The sequence below is a fragment of the Equus caballus genome, chromosome 14 (assembly GCF_041296265.1).
Source record: "Equus caballus isolate H_3958 breed thoroughbred chromosome 14, TB-T2T, whole genome shotgun sequence".
NCBI lineage: Eukaryota > Metazoa > Chordata > Mammalia > Perissodactyla > Equidae > Equus > Equus caballus.
This window is the reverse complement of record NC_091697.1, coordinates 89,628,777-89,656,356: the sequence shown is the minus strand read 5'-3', so window position 1 is coordinate 89,656,356 and position 27,580 is coordinate 89,628,777. Positions and strand designations below refer to the sequence as shown.

At 33.8% G+C, this 27,580-nt stretch overlaps 1 protein-coding gene across 1 annotated transcript in view; it reads left to right on the top strand.

Moving 5' to 3' along the window:
• SLF1 (SMC5-SMC6 complex localization factor 1) overlaps positions 1-27,580 on the top strand; it is a 58,329-nt gene that overhangs the window by 6,234 nt on the left and 24,515 nt on the right. The window contains exons 2-12 of the mRNA XM_001504613.6: positions 3,734-3,847; positions 3,987-4,062; positions 5,449-5,689; positions 10,348-10,510; positions 16,440-16,583; positions 18,287-18,433; positions 19,303-19,449; positions 20,345-20,467; positions 22,338-22,391; positions 23,602-23,760; positions 24,602-24,765. Of these exons, the coding sequence (XP_001504663.1) occupies positions 3,734-3,847; positions 3,987-4,062; positions 5,449-5,689; positions 10,348-10,510; positions 16,440-16,583; positions 18,287-18,433; positions 19,303-19,449; positions 20,345-20,467; positions 22,338-22,391; positions 23,602-23,760; positions 24,602-24,765 (1,532 nt within the window). The remainder of the gene's footprint in view (positions 1-3,733; positions 3,848-3,986; positions 4,063-5,448; positions 5,690-10,347; positions 10,511-16,439; positions 16,584-18,286; positions 18,434-19,302; positions 19,450-20,344; positions 20,468-22,337; positions 22,392-23,601; positions 23,761-24,601; positions 24,766-27,580) is intronic.

The following is a 27,580-nucleotide window of genomic DNA, read 5'->3' as shown; positions in this document are numbered from 1 at the left end:
AGGAAGATTGGCAGTAGTTAGCTCAGGGCTAATCTTCCTCAAAAAAAAAGAACCAGTCACCTTGTTGATAATAAACATTCAAATTGTACAATAGCTATTATTAACTTGATCTAAAAGGGGAACATAGTATGATAGATTTTTTTTCTTATAGTTCTGTATAGCTATATTTTATTCTTGAAGCAGAAGAATAAATTCTTAAGGACAACTTTTAAATAAAACTTTTTGGGTGATAGTGTTACAGTGATTTTTCTCATTGCTTCTGTATATTCCAGTTATTTCACAGTAATTTCTGTATATCAGTATTTTAGGATAGCCAAATAAGAAATATTTTAGAGTTTTAAAGCTATTCAGACTTCTCTTTTTTGGTAACATTTCTTGAAATATCCTACTAAATAGCTTTTGAAACTCTTGAATACATAAATAAAATGCAAGTAGTAGGTAAAATACATACGGTTAAAATACCTGTGTTCCTCTGACAAAAGTGGCTTTCAAGAACTATGAAAACAATTAGATTGCCTTTTCTGTTAGAATACCAAGATAATATTCACGGATATGCTGGATTTCACTTGTTTAGTATTTCTGAAAAGACCTATCATTTTCTAAAGGAAATTAGCCTAAAGGATTTATTTAAATAATTCCCTAGAATTAATGAAAGCATCATTTCTCCCTAGTTATGGTCATATGCCTTATAATCCAAATGTGGCTTTATTATATGTGTGTTAATATGTGTTCTGCATCAGACTAGATCATTATTATTTCTAGCCACAGAGCATATTCTTTGTAAAGTTTTTTCCCCCCAGTTGGTCTCATAGGGATAGATCAAAATTAATCTCTTTTTTTTAATTGAGGTCATAATGCTTTATAACATTGTGAAATTTCAGTTGTACAATATTATTTGTCAGTCACCATGTAAATGTGCCCCTTTACCCGTTATGCTCACCCTGCAACCCCTTTCCCCTCTGGTAACCACTAAACTGTTCTCTTTGTCCACATAGTCTATCTTCCACATCTGAGTGAAATTATACGATGATTGCCTTTCTCTGGCTTATTTCACTTAAAATAATACCCTCAAGGTCCATCCATGTTGTGAATGGGACGGTTTTTCCTTTTTTATGGTTGAGTAGTATTCCAGTGTGTGTGTGTGTGTGTGTGTGTGTGTGTACCACATCTTTATCCAGTCATCAGTTGATGGACACTTGGGTTGCTTCTACTTCTTGGCTATAGTGAATAATGTGGCAATGAACATGAGAGTGCATAAATCTCTTTGAATTGTTGATTTCAGGTTCTTTGGATAAACACCCAGTAGTGGGATAGCTGGGTTGTATGGTATTTCTATTTTTAATTTTCTGAGAAATCTCCATACTGTTTTCCATAGTGGCTGGACCAGTTTGCATTCCCACCAGCAGTATATGAGGGTTCCCTTTTCTCCACATCCTCTTCAACATTTGTTATTTTTTGTCTTGCTGATAATAGCCATTCTAATGGTGTAAAGTGATGTGTTGGTGTAGTGTTGATTTGCGTTTCCCTGATGATTAGTGATGCTGAGCATCATCTCATGTACCTATTGACCATCTGTATATCTTCTTTGGAAAAATGTCTGTTCATATCCTCTGCTCATTTTGTAATCGGGTTGTTTGTTTTTTTGTTGTTCACTTGTGAGTTCCTTCTCTCTTTTTTTCTTAGTGTGTCTGGCTAAGGGTTTGTCAATTTTGTTTATAGCCTCAAAGAACCAGCTCTTTGTTTCATTGATCCTTTCTGCTGTTTTTTTTTGTTTCAATTTCGTTTTGTAAAGTTTTTATATATTACCAGTCTATATTAATGGTTATTATCATTCAAGAGCTATGTTATTTAACCCATGTAAATGCTTTAAAAAAGTGGAAGATTCATACCGTAAAGAGTTCCTTATGCAAGAAGCTACTTACGTTTTATTTGATAGTATTTTACATGTGTGATTATTTCAGAAGACACCAAGCCCTACTATGTACACTTTATAATTTTGTACTAATTAGATCATTGTCACTTTAAAAAAATTATTTGTTTCACTGAAGAGGGTTATCCTTAAAGACACTTATGTTCTGTATCTTGAATTTTAGGAGTTTAGAGGGTATCCCTTTCCTTCTTTTGGAGCCAATAGAGAAATATGAAAGTCAGATATATTGAGATCAAATTATCAGCTTTTTTACTGAATAAAAATTGATTTGGAGGAGCTGGCTTTGATGTGCAATTCCAGTATGCTTCTTAATACATAACGTCTGAATTGATTTACCCACCTTGGCAGACTACTACTGGCAGCTCCTTGGGTCACGTCAGAAAGCAATAATATGAAACATCTTTGCAAATGTGCAAACTTCTGAGCAAAGTATATACAGTAACTTCTCTCAAGTACCTTCTCCTCCCAAAGCAAGGATGAAGGGTAGAGAGAAAAAGCAGGAGTGCTGTTGCCCCATCTGAAGTTCCCCTTCTTAGAAACTTTGAACAAGGGAGGTGAAAGTTCACTCTCTTAACCTACAGTAATGCTTCAAATTGTGGATAGTGAGCTTTCTTTCAAGTTTTACTCTAAAATGAATCTCAACCTTTAAATAAACACACATATATGTGGTTCATATATATTTCATATGAACATGAGTATATATTTAGTCTTTGAAAACAGAATTTCTATAAAGAATATTTTTCACTTGACCCATTGTCTAACACTAGTCCTGGGTTCAAACAGTTATAATTTTTGAAATTTCCTTTTAATTGTCTTGAAAGAAACCAACTGCTGTTGTTCTGCCAATGGCATTAATTAAATACTAATCCAGAGCTATGGTGACAAAATTGTTGGAGCTATGAAAAATTACCTTGATTTCTCTAGTCCCTGCTTTCCTTATCTGTAATGAGAAACCACATTTTCTCTAAGATGCTCTCTAATTCAAAGTTCTAACCTCATGTAAACAAATAAACAAAAAATTGTATTCTAATTAGAAATGCTGTGGGTTTTTCCTTTCTTGTTTAATAAATGTGCCACCTCAAGTACAAAGTACTCTGTGAACTATATTTAAATATGGATTAAGGTCTCTCAAAATAAATTTGAAAATCATGTAATGTTTTTCAGTCTATAGGTGATGAAATTAACATATATATAGCAGAGTTAAGGAATGTAGATTGGGAATAGGATCCGGGTTCATTATAGGGACCTATTATACTGAATCATTTGGTGTAAATGCTGTGGGACCATGAGTTCCATCAACTTCTCCAGTGACTTATACATGTTCTTCAGTATCTCTCCACAGACACTTTATAAAGCAGTATAAAATCCAATTCAGTTTCATTGTCCACAAATGTACTTATTTCAAAGGTACTCTTAGCAAAAACAGTACTTTTAAAATAAAGCAGATATTATTTTGCTAATATTTATGTAAGTATCTGTCCTTTTCTGAAGAATTATATTCATTCATCAGTGTATTTTAGTGGTAAGTAATGTAATAATACAAACTTTCAATGTTCAAACCAGAAAAAAATCTCACTTTATTTAAGGTCTCATTTTGAGAAGATAACTTTGAAACTAATTTCTATTGCACATAAGCAATTTTAACATTGGTATTTATAATTAAGCCTTATATGTTTAATTCATTATATGTTTAATGGTTTTAGTTTTTATTTTTAGCACTCATAGTTAAGAAAAAATAATAAAATCAACCCTGTGAATAATATTTCTAACGTATGTTACCTTTTTTATGTGTATATATGTTAGATGGAAGATGGTGCCCCAAAGCATATCATCCAGATGACAGGATTTAAAATGGAAGAAAAAGAGGCTCTAGGCAAATTGCTTTTAAAACTAGATTGCACTTTTATTAAGAGTGAGGTGAGTACAGAAACTTATCAAAATGTTCAAGATATGGAAAAATAACTAGAATTAAAATACTGGCCTAAAAATGATAAAAATGCGTTATAAGGGAAATCTTACCTTGGTAACATTTTTTCATGTGGATTTTTTCTTCCAGAAATACAAAAATTGTACACATCTTATAGCTGAACGCCTATGTAAGAGTGAAAAATTTTTAGCAGCTTGTGCAGCAGGTAAGTTAACTTGCCTTCTGCTCACTTTTGAAAAGAAAGTCTTCATGTTAAAGAAAAAGTACCTGTTCTCTGGAAGGATAGTGTGTTTATTATATCAAACATAAATGTGTTTTTTCTGATATTTTTCTAAAAATATTTGTTTTATATAATACTTTTTGCTTTATTTTTCTGAGTAAAACTTTGTAACACATGAGAAATGTATTAAATAGGCGAAATATTTACTTGGTGAAAGATTTAGTGTAAGTGCTTTATGTAAGAGAAAATATTTTAATAAAAAGATTTGACACAAAATGCCAAAAAAAGCACTTTTATTCAAGACTCAGCTGTTCTCAGTCATTTTTATTTTTTTTTAATTTATCATTAGAAATAGTCAATGTTTTTGTTCTCCTTGCTTCCTCCCCTCCCATCCATGTTATGAAGCAATAATCCTATTTTATTTTTCTAAGATTTTAATTTCCATAAACCCAAATTAGGACTTTGTCTCCTCCTCTCTCTCTTTGTCACCATTGATGTTCCTTTATAGTTTTCCCTGTGATTGATCTGATATATCATTAGTCCACTGATTGCAAAAAAAATTGTATTTAACTGAGGTGAATTTACCATTTTTTAGAGTAACCTACCAGAAAAACACTTGGATCCATTATTGCCTCCACAAATGAAACCATACACTGCCCTTGCTGTTTAAAAAGATCATTGATGCCCAGATAAAGAAACTAGAGAATGTTATAAAGTACCCTGAAAATTTCTCTGACTCAATAAATTTGTTTTACAAAGCATAATAATGCTGAAAACACTGTTGGAAAAGTTTTTAGCCTCAGAGGAATAGTATAAATCTAACCCAAAATAGCGAATAATAATAATAACTATAGTTTAGGTAACACCGCATTTTATCTTATTAAGCCTTAAATTTATTTTATTTAGTAACATTTAGAATTATAATGATTTGTTGTGGGAAAGATTACGTACAATGTTCAGTGATGTTGAAGGTGTCTCACTATCAAAAAAATTTAGGAAAACAAACATAGTCCAAAAGATAATATTGGCAATGTAATTTAAGAGTCTCATGTTGAGGGGTTGGCCCCGTGGCGGAATGGTTAAGTTCGCGTGCTCTGCTGCAGGCGGCCCAGTGTTTCGTGGGTTTGAGTCCTGGGCCAGTACATGGCACTGCTCGTCAGGCTGTGCTGAGGCGGTGTCCCACATGCCACAACTAGAAGGACCCACAATGAAGAATATACAACTATGTACTGGGGGGCTTTGGGGAGAAAAAGGAAAAAAAAAAAAAAGAGTCATGTTGAAAGAACTCAAATTTTATTTGCTATTTGGTCTTTGTTTACCATTTATGAGAATCAAAATTCTTTTCTAACTGATGGTTTATTTGCTTTCTAGGAAAGTGGGTACTAACTAAGGACTACATAATTCATAGTGCCAAAAGTGGCAGATGGCTTGATGAAACAACTTATGAATGGGGGTATAAAATTGAAAAAGACTCCCATTATTCACCTCAAATGCAATCTGCACCTAAAAGATGGCGTGAAGAACTGAAACGCACTGGTGCTCCAGGAGCCTTCCACAGATGGAAAGTTGTCCTACTTGTTAGAGCTGATAAACGAAGTGATTCTCTTGTAAGGTAAGAGATCTCATAAAAGCTAAAGCAAAGAATGAGAAAACAATTTTTGTTTGCTTGAATATCTTTTCATTTTTCTATGCAATTATTAATTTAGTCCAAATAAACCGTGGTGATTTACTCTTTGATCTTCTAGGTAAGCCATTCTGTACATTTAAGTGTATGTGTCTAATGAAACGAAGTCTATTTTATAGTGTGGCTTTTGGTTATTCTCATAGTCTCTATTTTACTTTCCATGTTATTTCTTTTGGCCAAATCAAGCAAAATAAATAGAATAATTGGAAGATTTTTGTTTTTAGTTTTGAAGCACTTTAGATTTTTACAAGTAAAATATTACATTATTACAAAGGCTTTTTTCTGGATTTATATATTGCAGTCTTCATGGTTCGTACTTTTCCCGTCATAATTTCATTTCTTTTTATCTTTTACATGATATTTTAAAAGGCCTCTTATTGCATAAACTATATTCTAAGACAGCCATGCAAGGGCTTTTTGTCACCTTTACTGAAGTGTGATTTGTAAACAGTAAAATTCACATATTTTAAGTGTACATTTTGATGAGTTTGGACAATTTTGTATAAGTTTGGACATGTTATCCCCACTACAATCAAGATCTGTAACGCTTATGTCATCCTACAATGTTTTCTTGTGTCCTTGCACATTTGAGTCTGCACCACCAATACCAGACAACCACTGATTTTTTTCTTTGTCACCATAGATAGATTTGTATTTTTGCAGAAGTTCATATAAATGGGACCATACTATATATACTCCTTTGATGTGGCTTCCTTTGCCTAACTCAATGTTTTTGAGATTCATCCATGTTGTTGCATTTATCAACAGTTTATTCCTTTTTATCGTTGAGTAGTATTCCATTCTATGAATATATCACCATCTGTGCATTTATTCACCCATTGACTGACATTTGGGTTTTTTTCCCCTTTTTGCTAATATGAATAAAGATACTATGAACATTTGAGTACAAGTATTCATGTAGACATTTTCATTTCTCTTCGGTAAATATCTAGGAATGAAATTGATGGCTCAGGTGGCGGTTGTGTGTTTAACATTGTAAGAAAATGCCAAAGTGTTTTCCAAAGTAGTTGTACTATTTTACATTTCCACTAGCAATGTATGAGAGTTCCACTTGCTCTGCAGTTACTTTGACACTATTGTCAAAAATCAGTTGAACATATCTGTGTGGTCTATTTCTAGACTTATTGTTTTGTTCCGTTGATATCTATGTCTACCTTATACCAACAACACACTGTTTTGATTACTGTAGCTTTATAGTGAGTCTTGAAATCAGATCGTATGAGTCCTCCAACTTTCTTTTTCAAAATCGTTTTGGTGATTCTGGATCCTTTATATTTCCATATACATTTTGGAATCAGCTTGTCAATTTCTACAAAAAAGCAAGCTGGAATTTTGGTTGACGTTGTATTGAATCTATGGGTCAAATTGGGGAGAATTGAGATTTTAACAATATTGAATTGTCCTATCAACAGACTCTATATCTCTCCAGGTCTTTAATTTCTATCATTAATATTTTATAATTTTCATTGTATAAATCTTGCACATAGTGTGTTAAATTTAATCCTAGGTACTTTATGTTTTGCGATGCTATTATAAATGGATTGCTCTGAAAGTTTTTATATGTATCTGTTGAAATAATTGACTTTTCCTTTTCCTTTTTATTCTATTAATATGGTAAATTATTTTGATTAATTCTTAAATGGTAAACCACACTTACATTCTGAGATAAACTCTACGTCACTATAGTGCGTTATCCATTTTTTAATAATTGCTGATTCTATTTGCAAATATTTTGTTAACAGTTTTTGTATTCTCAATGTAATAAATGACACCTATGAAAAATCTAAACTTAATATCATAGATTTCTTTCCTCTGTAGTTGGGAACAAGACAAGGATACTCATTCTGACCTTTTCTATTCAGCAGAGGTACTAGCCAGTGCAATAAGACAAAGAAAATAAATAAGATGTGTACAGTTGGAAAAAAAGAAATAAAAATAATTGTCTTTATTTCCAAAAGACATGGTCATATATTAAATAACTTACTTTAAAAAACTTGTTGGTACTAATTAGTGAATTTAGCAAGATAATAGGGTAACAAGTCACTCTATAATAATTGTTTTTTTATATGCTAGTAATGAACAATTGGAAATTAAAATTTAAAAAGCAATGTGACCTTTGGTTTTTAGCAGTTTGATTATGTGTCCAGATATGTGTGTGTGTATTTTGCTTATTTATTGTTTATTATTTGTTTATTGTTTGCATTTAAGTTATTTGCTTAGGGTTCTCTGAGCTTCTTGAACATGTGGATATTTTTTGTCTTTTATTAATTATGGAAAATTCTCAGCCATTATCTTTTAAATATTTCTTCTTTGTTCTCCTTCTGGAGCTTTATTACCTGTATTTTAGACTATTTGATTCTGTTCCACAGTTTATGCATGCTCTGTCATGTTTTGTTTTTTTAACTTCTTTTTTTTCATTTTTGCGTTTCGCTTGGATAATTTCTATTGACCTATCATCAAGTTCAATAATTCTTTCTTCAGTTGTGTGCAGTCTGTTGTTAAGCCTGTCAAAGAAATTCTTCTTTCATGTAGTATCTTTTATTTCTACCATTTCCATCGCACTCTGCCTAATTCCCCATCTCTTCATATAAATTGTCCACCTTTTCTGTTATATCCTTTAACATGTTAGTCACAATTATTTTAAAGTCACTTTCTGATAATTTCAGCATCTGAATCATCTCTCTGTGCTATTTATTCCTTTATCTCTTAACAATGGTTTGGTTTTTTCCCTTGCTTTTTGTGTAGGTCTTGTATTTTTTATTGTGTGCATAGGCATCACATATAGAAGAACAATAGAGGCCAAAGTGAATAATATTTATATCCAAAAATGGGCCTACCTCTTCTGTAAGGCAGTTATTGTGGGTGGTTGAGTTATTAATCTTATCAGTTATTGAGCTTGATTGCGTTTTGTTAATGCTATTGTCGCCTTCAGTGCATTGATTCAGTTTACTCCAGCAGTGGGCTACAATTTCTTTGTGTTTAGTGTGGAATCTGTGGCGTTGGAGGGTTTTTAATCAGTGTTCTTGCTTCACTCAGCTTTTGGAAGTCCCTGTACTACTAGGTCACAGAAAGTTGGTCTTTTCATACTCTTTTGCTCTTGCTTGTTACTCATGTCTGGCCTGGGAGTAAGGGTGGGTGTGTTCTCAGTTCTGTTGGATAAACTTCAATCTTAAGCATCTTTGTATTCTTGGTCTCTGGGGTTGGGATTTTCTTAATGTTTATATCTCAGCCAAAGTGTGCCTTGTATCTGTGGGCAGGGTCTTGGGCAAGAGAGAATTTCTAGCCACTCCCCCAGTATTAGATCTCTGCTTTATATTGGTGCAGGATCGTAGGCTTGAATGGCATTCCTGCCCCTCCTCCAGGGTCAGATGGCGTTTGCTTCTGTCGCTCAACCAGAAACAGTGGATCTTTCTGGGGGGCTGTGCAGCAGGTTTCCTGCCACTTCCCTAGAAGCAGATGGGTTTTATTTACACTCTTCCAACAGAAGCAGTGCGTGCTTTCTTACCTTTCCCAAATGACTTAAGGCTTTTGCTTTATATGATAGAAGGATCCAGGGAAGTGTCTCTGGTTTTACATCTATTTCTTGATGGCAGCCAATCCCCACTGGTCTACCTCTACTACCAATAGGGGCTTACTCTGTTACCTGCTTGTAATCCTTTTTACAAATATTTAATAGAGGCCTATGGCAAAGAGCTTGCAAGTGAGAATGAGCTTTCCTTGTGTCAGGCACTCCCACTTATTGTAAACCATCATGCTACCTACAGTTGACCCTTAAATTTGTTATAATTTTGCCTGATTCTTACCTGCTTTTATGTCAGCCACTTCCCTCCTATGCTTTGGCAAAAGGGAAATAGTTTGGGTGTCCAATTTCTTCACAAAATCTCTTATCACTCTTTGAAAATTCAATTTCTTGCTTGGCTTGTTACCTCAGTTCTCTGATGAGTTCATGAAAAATTAAGATTTTGTAGATGATTTGGCTTTTTGTTATTATTAGGTGGTAGCAGTGTTCTCTTGTGGCTTTTTAAATCCTAAGCAGAAGCAGAACTTGCATGAAACTTTTGGGAAGTATGTGTCTATGTATGCGTCTTTTGAGTCAAAATGTAAAATGTATTTCTTAATGTAGATCAGAGTTAAACTTCTTCAAAAGCTAGTTTTTTAAAGGAAAATTGACAACTAATTCCATTTTTTGTGGTCCAGAATGGTTTCTTTGGGAGTATGTTGCCTTCTAAGGTAGCTACTACTTTGGACTTCTTTCACTGTTCTTTTGGCTTATTGAGGTGACTTTTCTTCAGGGAATAAATTTAATATTTTTGATTCTTAAAATGGCTTTCCTGTATCAAGAAACGGATTAATAAATAGTATGATTTATTAAACATATGCTTTGAACAACTTATAATGTAAGAAATCACTGCAATAGTTACTCTCCATGGCACTCAGATAGCCTAAAGGAATTAATTCCTTTCAGAAAGTTCTGCTCCTATTCCTAGGAAGTAACTGATTTAGATAATTTGACTAAATATGCTTATTTTTTAAATATTTTTTATACTATTTACATTTTTATTTAGAGTTTTGGAGGCTGGAAAAGCAAATGTTATTTTACCAAAAAGTTCACCAAGTGGAATAACTCATGTGATTGCCAGTAATGCAAGAATCAAGGCTGAGCAAGAAAAAGATAACTTTAAGGCTCCATTTTATCCAATTCAGTATCTAGGGGATTTTCTTTTAGAGGTAAGTAACATAAATAGTAAGCATTTAAAAATGTTTATTTTATGAAGTATGAGTACAGTGAATTATATATTAAAATTATGTTCTAAATTTGAAAATATAATGATTGTAAGTAATTAAAATGACATTTTTAAGACAATTGCTCTCAATTGTTTAAATATTCGAGAATATTTCTGATAAATCTGAAAGAAGGTTGCTTGTTAAATTTAAAATTTGTCTTATTTTGAGTCTCTGCTTTTATTTTCAGTGCTTTAGTGATGTTTACTACAAAATAATTTTAAGCATTTTAACATCAGTATAAATAAAATAGCAGTGTACTATATAGTATCATATGAAAATTTTGGGGTTATTTTGCGTTTGGAAAAGATAGAGCGATTTAGAAATAAGGATTTAGAAATATTTTCCTGTCCTATTCCTCTACCTCCCTCTTCCAATTTGGTGCAAATATCTCTCCTTAAGTTGCTTGAATAGGAACAACCCTAGAAGAAGCCCACTGGAAATAAACAAATAAGAATTTTCAGGAAGGGTCACTCAAGGTAGAAGAGAAAGTTCATTATTTCTAAAAACTGAACCTTGATCCTCTAGGGAAAACCAGCTTCTTCTTCATTGTTTCCCATCTTAATTGATACTGTAACCTTTTATCTAATAACTTGGGTTAGAGACCTGGGAATCACCACTGAAACCTTCCTTTCTCTGTTCCTCACATCTTGTCAGTTACCAAGTCCTATTGATTTCATCTCAAGTACCTCCTGAATCAAACTGCTTCTCTCCTTCTGTACTAACGTAATACTGAGTTTGTCCTCTATCCCTTGTGCTCCTGGAATGGATTCCCGATTACTTTCTGTTACTCTACCTTTTTACTCTTGCTAATTTCTTAATTACTTTTACCTTTTCCTTCTTTAGTCCATTCTGCTTCATTCAGAAGGAGCAGCCAAGATGATCTTTCTAAAACAATTCTGATCCTGTCACTCTTCTATTTAAAACTCTCCAGTGGCTTCCCATTGCTCTTAGGATAAAGTTCTAAACCTCTAACATGGCTTATAAGTTCCCATAGGATTCCTGCCACTCCTACCTTTTCAACTGTATCCTGCTCCACTTTTTTTTGTGCTCACTATGCTAAAACAAAACTGCCTTCTCCCAGTTTCTTAAACAGGATAAGCTACTTCCTACCTCATTGTCTTCTCAAAAGCTATTTTCTCTCCCTGAAAAGGTCCTCCCCACTACTCTTTCACTCTTTGTGCCTACCTGCTTTCTGCTCATCATTCAGGTTCCAGCGATAATATTGCCTCTTCAAGGAAGCCTCCCTGAGCTCCTTGTTAAGTTAGGTTCAACTATAGTGTGTTCTCATAGGATTATTTTGCTTTATAGTATTGACCATAATTGTAATTAATTAATTGGCTGATTACTTGGTTAATGTCTTTTTCCCCATCTAAACCAAAAACAGCATGTCATAAAGGATGATGTCTGTCTTTTCCATAGCTATATCTGAATATGTTGTATAAAGCCTGGCATATGAATTCTCATGTTTGTTAGATTAATAGAGAAATTATGAAAGAACTTTGAGTCTTCCAAGAGTAGATGTAATATATCATTCTATAATTACCTTTCCCTACTAAGTAGCAGCAATGTAGATTGGAAATTTGACCTTAGTTCAAGGGATGGATCTGCTTGGACTTTGAATAATCTCATTACCCTTGACAGTCATTGGTCTAGGAATGGGCGTGTGAACCAGTTCTGATCCATGGGACGTGGAGAGAGTTATGTAAGACCTTCTGAGAAGTTTCTTCCTCATCTGAAAAGAGAGCCACTAGTAGCCTGGCCCCTGCTAGATGTGAACATGAAAGAATGTAACCTCAATTAGCAGCCATTCTTTGACCATGAGGAGAAGTAGCCTTAGGATGAAACCAACCCTTTAGAGAGAAAATGTAGACAGAAACTGGACCCTTGTTGAGATACTTGAGTTGCTGAGTTAACCAACCCTGAAACCTGTCTTAGCATTGGACCACCTTGCCATTCTGTTAGGTAGTACAGTTCCAAGTTGTTCCACATTCCATGTTGAGTTGGCTTTCTATTATCTGTAGCCAAAAGCATCCTAATTTACCTGTCTGAGCAGTTTAAAGGTAGTATTAACTATCAACAGAATGAAAGCCATTCTTAACCAGATTAGTAAAAGTACCTGAATTTTCCTTTTTTCCATGGAATGAAATGATTAAAGTGTAATATATACTATGCTTTACCATACTCTCTTTTTTTGGCTTGAGGAAGATTATCCCTCAACTAACATCTGTGCCAATCTTCCTCTATTTTTTGGTACTTGGGACATTTCCGCAGTATGATTGGTGAGTGGGGAAGATCTGTGCCTGGTATCTGAACCCATGAACCTGGGCCACTAAAGTGGAGCACATGGAACTTTAACCTCTTGGCCACATGGCCAGGCCAGCATAATCTCTTTTGTAGTACTCTGACAACATTCAGATTCAGTTGCTGAAATAGTACATCAACTAAAAATAGCAGATAATCTCTAACTTATATTTGTTTTTAGAATATGTTTTATAAGCTCTGGATTAGATAGCTGAGAGTTCATAATCATTCATTCCAAATAAGGAAGGCATTTTGTGATCACTTCTGAGGAGAAAATAGACAGTTAACTTTATTTTGATGTCTTTTCTTTTACCACTTTGGCATAAAACATATTTACATTCTTTATTAGATGAATTCTGAAGTGTCCTCTAAGAAGAGATGCCATGTAAAATAACTGAGTTAAAAGTAACAATTAAGCAAGGGTTAAAAAAAACTTTTGTTTAAGCTACTTATACTTTTTGGAAAGTTGCTGAGTAACAGAATCAGGAATCTGTTTAGTTCAGGTTTATAGATACTTATTGAAGACTTTTGCTATACCAGGCACTATGCTATGCACTAGGGAAAATAAATATTACATGTCAGACTTCAAGGTGCCTGCTATTTAGTGGTGAACACAGAACATGGAAACTATCAATTATAGTTCAGTTTGTATTGTATATTAGTGAAATTATGTGCAAGGTACAGGAATGCAGAGGAACAAATGACTAACATATCTCCTTTGTTTGGCCCAAGGAAGGCTTTGCAAAAAAGAGAAGGGTACTTAGGAATACTTAAAACTTCTTTTAACTATCTACTTAAGAAAGAAAATAAAATGAGCCACAGAAAAGTCTTAGGGAAATGTAGTAAGAATAACAGAAAAAATATACGCTTTTTGAGCCAGATCAACTAATTTGTGACCCAGATTTATAATTTACTAGTTCTATGACCATAGGAAAACCATTTATCCTGTGACTGAATTTCTTTCTTTGTATGTAGAAGCTAATACTTGTCTTACGTTGGTTATTCTGAGAATTATTACAGCTGTTACTCTGGGCTAATATTGATTGAGTGATTACTGTGTGCCAGGCACTGTGCTAAGCGTTTTATGCACTTAATCTTATTTTAAACCTCATGTTCCTGTGTGCTATGTCTTATGGCTCCATTTTGCAGTTAGTGAAATGAGATACAATCGGGTTAAATAATTTGCCCATGATCCCACAACTATCATGTGTCAGACCAAAAGTTTAAGGCCAAGACCTCAGTAAATTTTAAGGCTTCTCTCTTCAGATCTCCCTTTTCTTTTCTCATTTTGAGTATTTTTAGGCTTCCTTGATATTCACCTGGTCTCTTTCTGATTAGTTAAAAATACTTAATGCTGGGGCTGGCTGTGTGGCATAGTGGTTAAGTTCAGTGCTCTCCACTTTGGTGGCCTGGGGTTACAGGTTCGGATCCCAGGCACAGACCTACACCACTCATCAGCCATGCTGTGGTGGCAACCCACATGCAAAATAGAGGAAGATTGGCACCGATGTTGGCTCAGGGCTAATCTTTCTCAAGTAACAAAAAGAGGAAGATTGCTAACAGATGTTAATTCAGGGTGAATCTGCCTCAGCAAAAAAATAAATAATGTTGGGAACAGTACCATAACCTAGTAGTCATTCACAGGATTATGAGATACCATTAAAGAATAAGGGTGTAAATACTAGTTAAGAAGCATGTAGAGCACTCAGAAGACTCTTATTCTTTACTTGACGTCTCTGGATCTCCATCCAGTCTCATGAATTCAGGCTAGTTGTGTGGCAAATACCATGCTGAATCAAGGAATAAGACCTGGAGACTAGGGCATTTCTATACCTAGTCCAACATAGGAAACCAAGTCAAACGTCTGAATCAGAAACCAGGCCAACTGTCATTGCCACGCTGTGCTGCCCTACTCCTAGATAATAGAATAATTCACTGAATAAATAGGTTCTTGGTCATCTGTTTGGACCATAGTGTTATACTATGTTAAAGAGACCAAACATGGCCCTCCTTTCCTAGATCATGTGTGAGACAAAAGCCTAACACAATGCCTAGTACATAGTTGGCACTAAAGAAATATTTATAAAATAAGGAATAAGAAATGAATATTTCAGATAAATAATTATTATATATTTCATAAGAGTAACCTTTTGGAGACTGTATTAGTAGCTTGGAGAAAATTATGTTGATCACTTGTTTAGCTCTATAGAAAATAGATTATTTTATTTTAGGTTTTCCAAAAGTAATAGTTGATTTATCAAGTTGTGATTTTTAAGTAAACTTATATAGAATACTTGAATTATACATCCTGGTTCACAGATCAATATATAGCATCTGAAATGGATGCGTATGTAAGTATATTCAGGATTAGAAAACTATGTTTTGGCCTTATTGCTAATGATAAGAGTATGTTCATTTGCATATTCTGTCCAACTGGAATCCATATGGGATTAATTCATCCTGTATTTTAGACATTTCTTGATGATCTGACTGTGAGGATTTATCTTCCCATTGTCAACCGTGTGAAATTTAAAGCTAAAAACCCTTTATTCCGGCTCAAGTTGTCCCTAACAGAAGTTGCTGTTTGTAAAGAGTAATTCTTTCTTCGATGCCAGCAATAGGAAGGAGGAAAGTCTTCATTTTTCTTAGTTTTCAGTTTCACTTTTCTAAGTAACAGAAGAAATTCAGTCAGCTACGCTCAGGGATTGTTCTCTGGTTGCAGGATTGCAGCCTGCTAAGGGGCCCTCATATCCACGTGGGAAGCCCAGTACAAGTGAAAGGGAACCAAAGATCACACCACAGGCCTTACCACATTTCCGCTTATATCATAATTGTTCACTGGGAGGATAGTGATTCTCCAGTCTCTTTGTCTAAAGGTAGTGGAGTGGATCTTTGAATATTCCTTCACAAGTACATTTTGGGAACTGTTGTGAATTCATCTTTACTCCCAACTCTTTATCTTACTAAACATTTGGAATTATATGTTTATGTACATATGCAAATATTTTTTAAATTATTATTGGTAGGTGTTTTATGAATTCAGTTTGGATTTTTTGGCGATAGAGTTAGGTGAAGATAATTGTTTACTGCTATTCAAGTAAAATAAGAGCTGTAATTCAGCTATTACTCAGCCTCTCTTCCTCTTTGTGTGTAGTAGACTTGCAAATGAAAAGTCTTATCAGTAAAAAACTGAAAAATAATCTGAGAAGTAATCTATGTATAATCTGAGAATTTTTTATCTAGATTGTAATTTTTATTTCGACAGGGACTAGATAAAATATTTTCTGTTCATGATTCACAAAAAGGATTGATTGTTACTAGACCAACAAAGCATTAGCTTTTCTTGAGATACACAGAAGTAACTTTGTTATTCAGGACCTTTGTTGTAATGACTTTTTTCTCGAAAGAATATACTAGTGTTTAATAACCTTTGATTTGGAAGAGTGCATTTTACCTACTTGTTTGAATACCAAAACATTTTGCAATTATGGTAAAATTAAATATCATAAAGCGTACATAATGTTGAAATTATACTTAATTGATTGCCTAAACCATTTTTACATACATACAGAAAGAAATTCAGAATGGTGAAGATTCCCAGACCAATTCTGTTTGGAATAAACATAGCAATGAAGAAAAAAACAAAGATTTCAGGAAAGATATGAGATTTCTTGAAATGAAAGGTGCCTTAAGAGAGACCACATGTAGAACCCAGGTAAAACTTTATAGGCTAAAAAAAGGTACACTTATGGTTCTTCTTACAGAATTGTTTGAGAGGCAATATATGGTGGAAAAAACATGGATTTTGGAATCACAGAGCTGGTATTTGAACCCAGCTCCGTGTTTTGTAGTCCATGATTTGAGCATATTAAGATATTGCTATGTGTTTCTGATTTAAGACTCTTTATTGAAATAATGCATATATGTGTATAGAAACACCCAGTTCCTAATACATAGTGTGTTCTCAATACGTGATAATTACTTAAAACTCCTCTGTATGTTTAATATAACGTGTCTTATAAAGGATTCTTATCTGTCAGCAATATCTATATTCATAATTCATGGTCTAAATTCAAATACTTTACTGCATAGAGAGCAAATTTTGTTAAATAACACAAATGAATTCTATTTTAATTAAATATGAAAAACAAAAAGATAGGAAGGACTTTGAACTTGGAGTAAAGTACCTTAAGAAAGCATATATGTAGTTCTCAAGTAAAAATTTTCAAATAGCAGCAGCAACCAAAAATGGCATTATTAGTTCTACTCTAGAAGAGCTAATGTTCAATTATTTTCAATTTCATATTGTGTTTGATAAAACAATCTCTTTAGTTGATTTACCAAATTATTAACCTAGTAATTATTATTACTTAGTCTAAACTAAAATATTTTTAAATGTGAGTAGAAAGAAATTAAAAATAAATTCTCTTTTTCCTGTACCTATCAAAAATTTTACAAAGTTGATTTTAGGAACAACTTGGAACTTCTTAAACTAAACGGTACCTTAAGAAATCATATATGGAGAGATTAGATAAAACTTTTCCAGAGCTTAAAATATTTTAGCAATTTTTCTGGCTTTTCTAAAGTACAAGTAATATTTATATGACTTTTAAGACTGCTTTGTATGATTAACCACACGTACATGGTCTTAATAAGAGGCTTTTTGAGTTGATGTGTCTGTTGAAATATGCATTATAAACTACAGTGTAAGTTTTTACATACAGAATAGAATGTAAAATAATAATAGTTATTAAAATAAATTTAGTTTTTAGTTAACTTGGAAAAAAGGATCAAATGGAGATTTCATGAAAGATAGGGAAATTGTTAAAATATATCTATATGCATCTTGAGTTCAGAACTCAAGAGGATGTGTATAAAATTCAGGTAGAAATTTCTATTTTTTAAAATAAATTTCTTAATATAATGAATAAACAATATGATTTGTGATACTCCTTACTTTGTTTAATATTATTATACTTCTGTCCTATAAAAAGATTTTCTTGAGATGTTCCATTCAATATGTCTAATAATGGCAAGATTCTATTTGATCTACAGCCTAAATTATTTTTACAAACATTTGGAAAAATAAAATAAAATAATGAAGATAAGAAGATTCCATTTTGACTAGTCATATGATAAATAGAAAAAAAGGCAGATTCCAAGAAAGATTAAAAGTACTTAAATTAAATGTACATCTAAATACAATGTAAACCTTTGTGAACTAGAAATCTATGTTTTTCTGCTTCATCTTAGTATAACTGAGATATAATTCACAAGCCTCTTTACTATATTTAATCTTGTATGTATATTTTACAAAACCTACTTTCTTGAGTGGGTTTTTTGGTTGTGACTTGCATTGGTTGTGTTGAGGCTATGGTTAATCCACGGTCTAATTAAAGTATTTTTACAAACATGCAGAAAGAAATACAAAATCATGATGAAGATGTTAATGTTAGTTCTCTTTTGACTGAACATCGCAAAAAAGAAAAATTCAGAGATTCCTGTAAAGATTTGAAATTTATTAAAGTGAGAAATGCCCTAGGAAGGCACACATATGGAAATCAGGTAAGACCTTCCAAGGTAAAAATAATTTACATTTTATGGCTCTTTTCTAAATTTACCAAATATAATGTCATTCATGAAGTCATTTCTTCCCAGTTATATGTACAAAGGTGTTTATAATGCATTTGTGTACAGTTTTTAAAAGAAACAAAAATGAGTGCTATGTAGCACCAGCTAGGTTAAGAAATAGAGCATTCCCAGTTTTCAGACCCTGCTATTGTTTCCTTTCCAAACTGCATCCCTTTTTCTTCCGCTTGTACAGTGGTAACCTCTAATGTGGCATTTCTTTTAATTATTTTCTTTTTTTATTATAGTTTTACCAGCTATGTTTATATACTTAACAATGTATTTAATTTTGCCTGTTAACGAACTTTTTGTGGTTTATGGTATTTATAGTTTTCTGTGACTTGCTTTTTTGCTGGTGTATATGATGTTTCATTGTTTCACAAATATCTTTTATCCATTTTGCTATTGATAAATATTTGGGTTTGTTTTTGTTAGTTGGTCTTCCATTGGTTGGTTTTTGCAATTATGATCAATTCTGCCATGAACAGTGTGAACAGTTCCTTACATGACTCTTGGTACACACATTCAAGATTTTTTCTAGCTTGGGATATATTCCTAGGAGTGGAATTGCTGGGTCATAAGGACTGTGCATATTCAACTGTACTATATAGTGCCCAACTGTTTTCCAGAATGTTTTTCTAATGTATACTCCAACAGTGGATGAGATTTCCTGTTATATATAACTCTATTATTTTTTTAATGTGTTGTACTTGTGTTGTAAGTAGCCTTTTCTTGAGTTTATTTGGATTTTGTAACATGTATCATTCATATTGAGACTTCTTTAATTGTGGTCTATATATTTGTAGAAGGAAATTAAGAAAAAGGATGAAGGTATTCTAAGGAGTTATACTTTGAGGAAGAAATGCAAAAAAGAAAAAGGAAGAGTTTCCAGGAAGGATGTCGAGCATAACAAAATTGAAACTACCTTAAGAAAGCAAATATATAGAGATCAGGTAAAACTTTGTAAGCTGAGCTAAACAGTTTTCATTTTTTTCTGGCTCTTCTCTAATATAATCTAGATATATAATCTAATCTTTATGATTGCTTGCTGTGTTAAATATAACCTGCACATCTTATGAAAAAAAATCTTCTTGAGTTGATCTTGTGTGAAATTCAGGATTAATGTTATAATTAACTGGTTCACAATGCAAGTATTTTTGCATGCATACACAAAGAAATTTGAGTTAATAATCAGGATATTTAAATATATTTTGTTTTGCCTGAATGTAACAAAGAAAAAGAAACAAAGCTTCTAAAAAAAGAAGCTAAAAATCTTAAAATAAAAAATACCTTAAGACTACATGTGTATGTAGGTTGTGTAGTATAGTCTAATCTAAATTTTAGTTTTTGTCTTGCTCTTCCCTGGTGTAATAGAAACCATTTTTAATAAGTTAGCTTGTCCTTTAAGTTGGATCCTTCTTGAGTTAATTTTTCTAGAGTATAACTTTATTTTACAGTCTAAACCACAGCATGTTTATGTGCATGTATTCAGAAAGATCTTTAGAAAAATTATAAAGGTAAATAAATAATGGATCAGGTTTATGTGAATGTGGTAACAAAGGAAAAAAGAAAAGAGGTTCCAGGAAAGATTTGGAGCAGGTTAAAATGAAAAGTACCTTAAGAAAATACATTATGTGAATAGCAGGTAGAACCTTTCAAATTAAAATATTTGCTTTTTTTAACTTACTATTTCATCATGTAATTTTTATATGATTGTAAAGCTCTTTGCTATGATTAACACTGCATAAATGTGTTCTTCTTGTATTATTTTGTCCATTGTGATACTTATCATTTGTGTTGATACTATCTTTAGTACACTGTCTAAAGTACTTTTACATGTATATACAGAAAGAAATGAAGAATTCTATTTTTGCTGATCATGCCAAAGAATCAAAAACCAAGGATATCAGGACTGATATGGATATTGTCGAAATAAAAAATGCCTTAAGGAAGCACATATATAGAGCTCAGGTAGAACTTGGCATACTAAAAATTTGTATAGTTTCCTATCCTTTTCTAGTATAACCAAAAAATAATAATAATGGTAATAATATGTGACTCATGTTTAATATGTCTTAAAATAATGTTCTCAGTACATTAATTTGTTATGTACAGTAATGTATTTGGACATTTAGACAATATGCTGAATTCTCTGCTATTTATACCTCAGTCATGTCACAGATAAATTATGTGTTTACACACTGCTATAACTTGTTGCTGGATACTTGCTAGCCTGATACGGGAAGATGAGGGCTGGAAGATCCCTTTTTCTGTTGTCCAGCTTCAGCCTGAGTCTTGGGCAGGCCTTGAGGTACTGGGATTGGTGGAAGGGCTTTCTCAGTGATCTTGCCCCACCTCCAGTGTTAGGGGATCTCTAATGATCTGGGACCATGATCTTTTCCTGCCCCTCTTGACGGGTAAAGGTTTTTTTTTTCCTATTCCCTTACCCAGAGGCTTATGGGTTTTCGCCTCTGTCCTGCAGGTAACAGGGTTTGCTGCCTTTCCCACAGCAGCTGCTGTTCATCTCCCCCCAAGCCTTTACCATAGGGAGGCTTTCTTTAGGTTCCCACCCTGTCTCCTTTTTTTCTCCATGAGCACCCAGTGAGGTCCATGGAGAAGATCCTGCCATTGAGTGCAAACTCTCTTTGTGTCTCTGATTCCCAGGGGTTGTGTTCTCTTATGCTGGTCCACACTTGGCCTTTAGCAAGTGGTATAAAATTTAAGCTGAAATTTCCTTATCTTCTTTATTGAAAGCACTCTTCTTCCTGCTATCCTCTGTGTCAGATAAATCAGTGTTCATTTCCCATGTCCTCGTAGGCTCCTTTCTTTCTCATATTTCAGTTTAATTGGTTGCACTAAGACCTATGCTGTCTGATGGGCTCAAGTAACATTATGATTTGGTAGATTTTTCAGCTTCTTCTTGTTTGTAATATGGAGCGCCTTTCTTTTCCAGCTTTCTACATCCTAAGTGGAAGCCAAAACTGCATCATTGTTTTAATTTGTATTTCTTCTGTTAGTAGCAAGTTTGAGAGTGTTTTATACCTTCACTTGCCAGTTTATTTCTTCCTCTGCCAATTGTTTATTCATATTCTTTTTCTGTTTTTCCACTAAGTTGTTTTATATCATTGTTTCTAGAACTCTATATAGTCAGGAGATTATCTCTTTTTATGTTTCTTGCAGATATTATTTTGGTATAATCCTTTAAGCAAATATACAATTATAGATATTTTAAAACAATAGAGGAAGATTTTACATGTGATTTTATAGGAAACATGACTACATTTTTTTCATCTATGAACTCATGCAAAATCTTTCCCCATTTATATTTCTAATTGTTAAAATACAAAGGACAATGGACCTCTTCAGGTCTTCAAAGTGAATATGACTTTACCTTTTTTTTCCCCTCCTCCCCAAAGCCCCAACACATAGTTGTGTATTCTAGGGATAAGTTATTCTAGTTCTTCTATGTGAGCCACTGCCACAGCATGGCTGCTGACAGATGAGTGGGTGGTTCCATGCTCAGGAACCAAACCCAGGCCGCCGAAGCAGAGTGTGCCAAACTTTAACAGCTAGGCCATCAGGGCTGGCTCATGACTTACCTTTTAACTTATTTTAATTTAGAAGGAGAAAGTAGAGAATGTTCTTACTCATGAGGGTACCATTACCCTAAAATAGTGTAAGGCACTGGTCTGAGCAAACATGAGTATCAGATCAATTATAGTTATTAATGTCTTCCTGAATCTGTTTTATAAGTTTGACCAAGGTTTTATGCTTTGTAAGCTGGAATGTATTTTTCAACCTAAAAATGTTTAGTTTTAATTATATGATTGCTGTTTTGTAGGCTATCAGATACAGCTGCATTAGAGTAGATAAACAACCAGTATACAATGTGGAGGTAAGGGGCTTCAATGAAGTAGGGTGGTGACGGGGGCAAAAGGAGCTTTGTGTTTTGTTATTTTTAGTAAATTTGATATAAAGGAATGTGTTGTCTGCACAAAACAAAGCTTCCCAAATTTGAAATGTAGTTTGCCTAATCAGAAATGGAAAAGAAAAATACTGTTCTGTTAAAGCTCCAAAAAAATTCTATACAGTAGTAAAAACATAACAAGAATGAAATACTTACCTTGTGCTCATCATCGGTAAGATATGTATCCTTGTTCTCATATTTCATAGCTTTCATAATTACTACTTCTAGATTAAATTTGCAGTATAATATTTACAAAAGTATAATATTTCCTTTATATCATCATATATGTTCATTTCTTTAAAATTGGTTGTTTTATTCCACGTAGTCTGTCAGAGTATTTTTGATTCTCACCTAGTTCAAAGTAGTCACAGTCATGTGTTGCTTAACAATGGAGACACGGTCTGAGAAATATGTCATTAGGTGATTCCGTTGTTGTGCGAACATCATAGAGTGTACTTAGGAAAACCTAGATGGTATAGCCTACTATACATCTAGACTATATGTAATCTTATGGGACCACCCTCACACATGTGGTCTGTTGTTAACCAAAACATCATTATGCAGTGCATGACTGTACTTTTATTTTATTGTTAAAAATGTTTTGGCCAAGGGGAATATATTTTCTGGAACTCTTGGAGTTATATCAATATGCATCCTCAGAGTGATTTTTATAATACTGTAGCACTTGTCACTTTTTGCAAATGTTGATTGTGCTTGATGACATCTTAATATATTTAGTATGTCTTAGTAGACGTAGTTTGAAAGAAAACCCCAAAATAATTTTGCACCTAGAGAACTATGTGTAGTTGTATCTCTGACTGAGGTCTGCTAATTATCAGCCAGACTTTGCAAATGCTTTTATAGTGTTCTTTTAGAGATAGTATTTTCCCTCACTATTTAAGGCAACAGAGAATAATAAATAAAACAATAATGTATATTTTTGCAGTGCTTTATGGTTGTAAAACATATTAATATAAATCATCCTTTCTGAACCATGTGACAACCCTGTGAAGTAGTAAGGGCAGGAATTGTTATCTTCATTTTACAGCTGAGGAAATTAAGGTTCCTTACTAATTCAAGATTTGATCCCAGAATTTTACCCGTCTCTTCTGAGTCATAGAATCTTTTTTTTCCTTAGGTTAAAAATGCTGGATTTCCCAGAGGTGTATTAAATTTAATTGAAAGCCTCATAGAAGGACAGTTTTTTAAAGAAGCAATTGAGGAGCTTTCCTCTTTGCAAGCACATTATATCCCTCCTGCATGCCTTCTTCATGCTCTTCTAGAGAACGTTCTACAGGTAAGAGCAGTCTTAAGGGTTTATAATCTTTCAAAGAATGTTAAAATGTGAACATTTTCTCATTTTTTGTATGTTTATAGTTTACTTTTTCTCTTTTCAGTATTTTTTTCCATCATTTTAATAGGAAATTTACCAATTTTTTACCATTTCTTTTCTATTTTTAAACTATGTACTCGGTACTACTCTGACTGCTTTAACTTATTATTTGCTCAGAATTTCCAAAATAATTTTCTCTTGGGAAAAATTTATTTGATTTTTTTCTGTGGTCATAAAGTATCCAACATAAAAATCAGAGTACAATGATCTAGAATGCCATTTGGTAGATTACTTCTTTAGTACATTGATAATCATTTTTATTCATACTATACATAAGACAATAAACATACTCCTTAAACTGTCAAAACTATTAGAACAGTTTTTCAAAGGTAGCTTTCTAATTTATTCTTCATCAAGGTGTCAATTTGAAGAAATCACAAATGTAAGCTATGTTAGACTAACGGCGATAAGAATGTTACATGAAATGTTTCTTTTAGTTCCTTTCAGGTCACATTTGAAAACTCTTAATTTCACTATAATCATGAAAAGTAAAGTGGACATTTCATGTAAGTTAGTCCCAATAGCTAGGGTTATCTAGAGTACAGATATATATGTAGAGTGCCTCTCTCTCAGGTGCAGTATTTCATTAGCTAAACATGATGCTTCCCTCTCATCTCCTTTGTCCCAAAACCTGTATTTGACAATAAAGTTAGGCCAGGGTTATTATAGTTTTAGACTGAATTAGCTGGTGAAATTGTACTTTTAGCTATAGTGTTTTATTTGTTTGTTTATTTTTAAATAATAGGATAATATAGATACGTTTTCTGGTCGATACTTTCATATATTGTCAGCTCTTCTTCACCTTCATCCTCCTTGGAAGTCCCCAGCCATGTCAAGATATTACTTAGAGTTGTTTCAGTGTCCAACTTGTATGAAAGGAGCCTGGTCTCTAATAGAAGTGCTTGTCAGGTAAGGAATGTTACATGTGAGGATGCGAAATTTCAGCTAGAAGTTGTTATGCTATTTATTTTTTAGATACTGATGAAAGAAGTACATTTTATTTAGAAAAAGTTTGTGTGTGTGTAGAGTAGGTTTGTGTGTTGTATTTATTGCAAAATTCTTATAGAAAAGCCAGGTCTAAGTTGATCATGTTTGTCAATCAGTTTATTAAAAAAATAAATGTTTAATAAATACATGAAATGGACTCACAGGAAAGCCAAAACATTATTTGCTTTTATTTTTTTTAACAAAATAAGTTCGCATATTGTTTTAAAAATTGAGAAAATTAATTTATTGAATATGGACATCATCATCAAATTTTGGACATCGTAAGTGTAAACAATTGTAACTGTATACAATATCTATTTTAGTGTTAGTGTTATATTTTTTTCAGCTAGAAATTTGAATTTTGGAACTGAACTTAATGTTTCCTGAATATGTCATTACTTTCATGCCTCTGCACATGCTATCATCTGCCTAGATCCTTCCTTTGTCTTCCAAATGTTATCCTCTCTGGAAATCCTTCCTGTTTTTCCTTCCTTCTCTGAAACAGAGCTAGTCATTTTTCCCTTTCTTCTCAGAGAGTGGGCTCTATCTGATAGCCCTCCTTTGTCTGGGAAGTACTTTCTTTTTATCCAAGTGTTCAGTTTTAGGGGGTCCATGGTAGTGAGAGAAAGGATACTTGACTAGCTAGGCAAAGGTTAGACCTGTGGTTAGCTCTTTCAGGTCATAAAGATTCACCTGCCATCTTGGTTGTGATATATTTGAAGTGACCTAATCAGCTAGCTAGCATGCATTTATTCATTCTTTCAAAAATTGTTTGTTGAGCACTTACTGGAAGCCAGGCACTGTGCTACATTTCAGGGATAAAAAGATCAATACAACAACAGTTCCTGCACTATTGAAGGTGACTGAGATGTAAACACAGTTCTAACACAACAGTACGAGCCCAGCCTAGGTGGATGTGGATATATGGTTTATGTAGTTGACATCCTTTCTAATTTCCAAATCTTTTGTCATTGCCTTTATTTAAAGCCCTCATTCCTTCTTACGTAAACTATTTCAATACCTTGTTTATTGATCTTGATTCTGTTATTTTTCCCTTTAATTTATCTGTCAAAGTATCCCAGTATGTTCTTGCCAAAGTGATCTTGTCATTCCCCAGATAAAAGTCCTTCATTAACTCACGCATCACCTATAGGAGACAGTTTAGTTTCCTTAGCAAAACATGTAAGACTTTTCATGAGTTATCCCCTATATATTTCTGCATTCTCATCTTCATCATTTTCCTAAGTGTGCCCACTGACTGAACTGTTTTTCATTTCCTATGCCTTTGCTCTTCTGTTTTCTCTGCCTACATATACCTCTATTCCTGCCACCCCACAAATATCTGGCCAACTCCTAATTATCCTTTTTTTTTTTTTTTTTGAGGAAGATTAGCCCTGAGCTAACTACTGCCAATCCTCCTCTTGTTGCTGAGGAAGACTGGCCCTGAGCTAACATACGTGCCCATCTTCCTATATTTTATATGTGGGACACCTACCACAGCATGGCTTGCCAAGCAGTGCCATGTCTGCACCCGGGATCCAAACCGGCGAACCCCAGGCCGCTGAAGCAGAGCGTGCGTGCTTAACCACTGCGCAACCGGGCCGGCGCCCTAATTATCCTTTAAAATGCAAGTCAGATGTGCCACTTCCTAACTCTTGCCCTTTCCTTTGAGTTTGTCACTCATATCAGCCTCTGACATTCTTGAGTAGATGCTCATTCTTAAACATCTTCATCCTCAGTGCTTAATATAATGCCTAGAACATAATAAGTGCTTAATAAATGTTTGGATGAATTAATTGATGCTAGAGGAGGTGGAATTTGGACAGCTTCAAAGTAGACTTTATTTTTTTTTTTAAGGATTGGCACCTGGGCTAACAACTGTTGCCAACCTTTTTTTTTTTTCTTTTTTTTTTTTTTCCTGCTTTATTTCCCAACCTCCCCCCCCGTACATAGTTGTATATCTTAGTTGCAGGTCCTTCTAGTTGTGGGACGTGGGACACCGCCTCAGCATGGCCTGACGAGTGGTGCCATGTCCTCGCCCAGGATCCAAACCCTGGGCCGCCGCAGCAGAGCGCGCAAACTTAACCACTCGGCCACGGAGCTGGCCCCCCAAAAGTAGACTTTTTAATGAACAGAAATGCCCAGATTTCATTGGGGGTCGGGAGGACGGTGCCTAGGGAAGTGCTAGGAGTATGCATGAGCTGGATGATTATACTCTACTTTGAACATATTTGAAATATTCCATAATATTTGTTTAAAAAAAAAAGAAAAGAGAAGAAAAGATACTGTGGTGTCCATCTCTGGCAGTTTTCAGATAGACTGAATAACCAAATGGGCATGGAGGATCTTCTAGAACAGATTTGAGTATTAAGTGAATTAATAGCTATTAAGGACCCTCCTAACCTGAGAATTTGGTATTCAAAACGAAGATGAGGAAGGTGAAGACAGAGGTAGAACGTTACAAGTACATTGTCGATAGTAAAGTGGGAAGAAGGTTATAATAAATATTGTTGCCTAGATTCTCCCTCTCTTAGTCCTAGAGTTCTGAGTAATCTTATGTTCTCTTTGAAAACATACCATAGGAGCTGGCCCAGTAGCATAGTGGTTAAGTTCGTGTGCTCCACTTTGGTGGACTGGGGTTCATGGGTTTGGTTCCCAGGTGTGGACCTACACACTGCTCATCAAGTCATAGTGTGGCGGCGTCACACATATGAAAATGGATGAAGATTGACACACA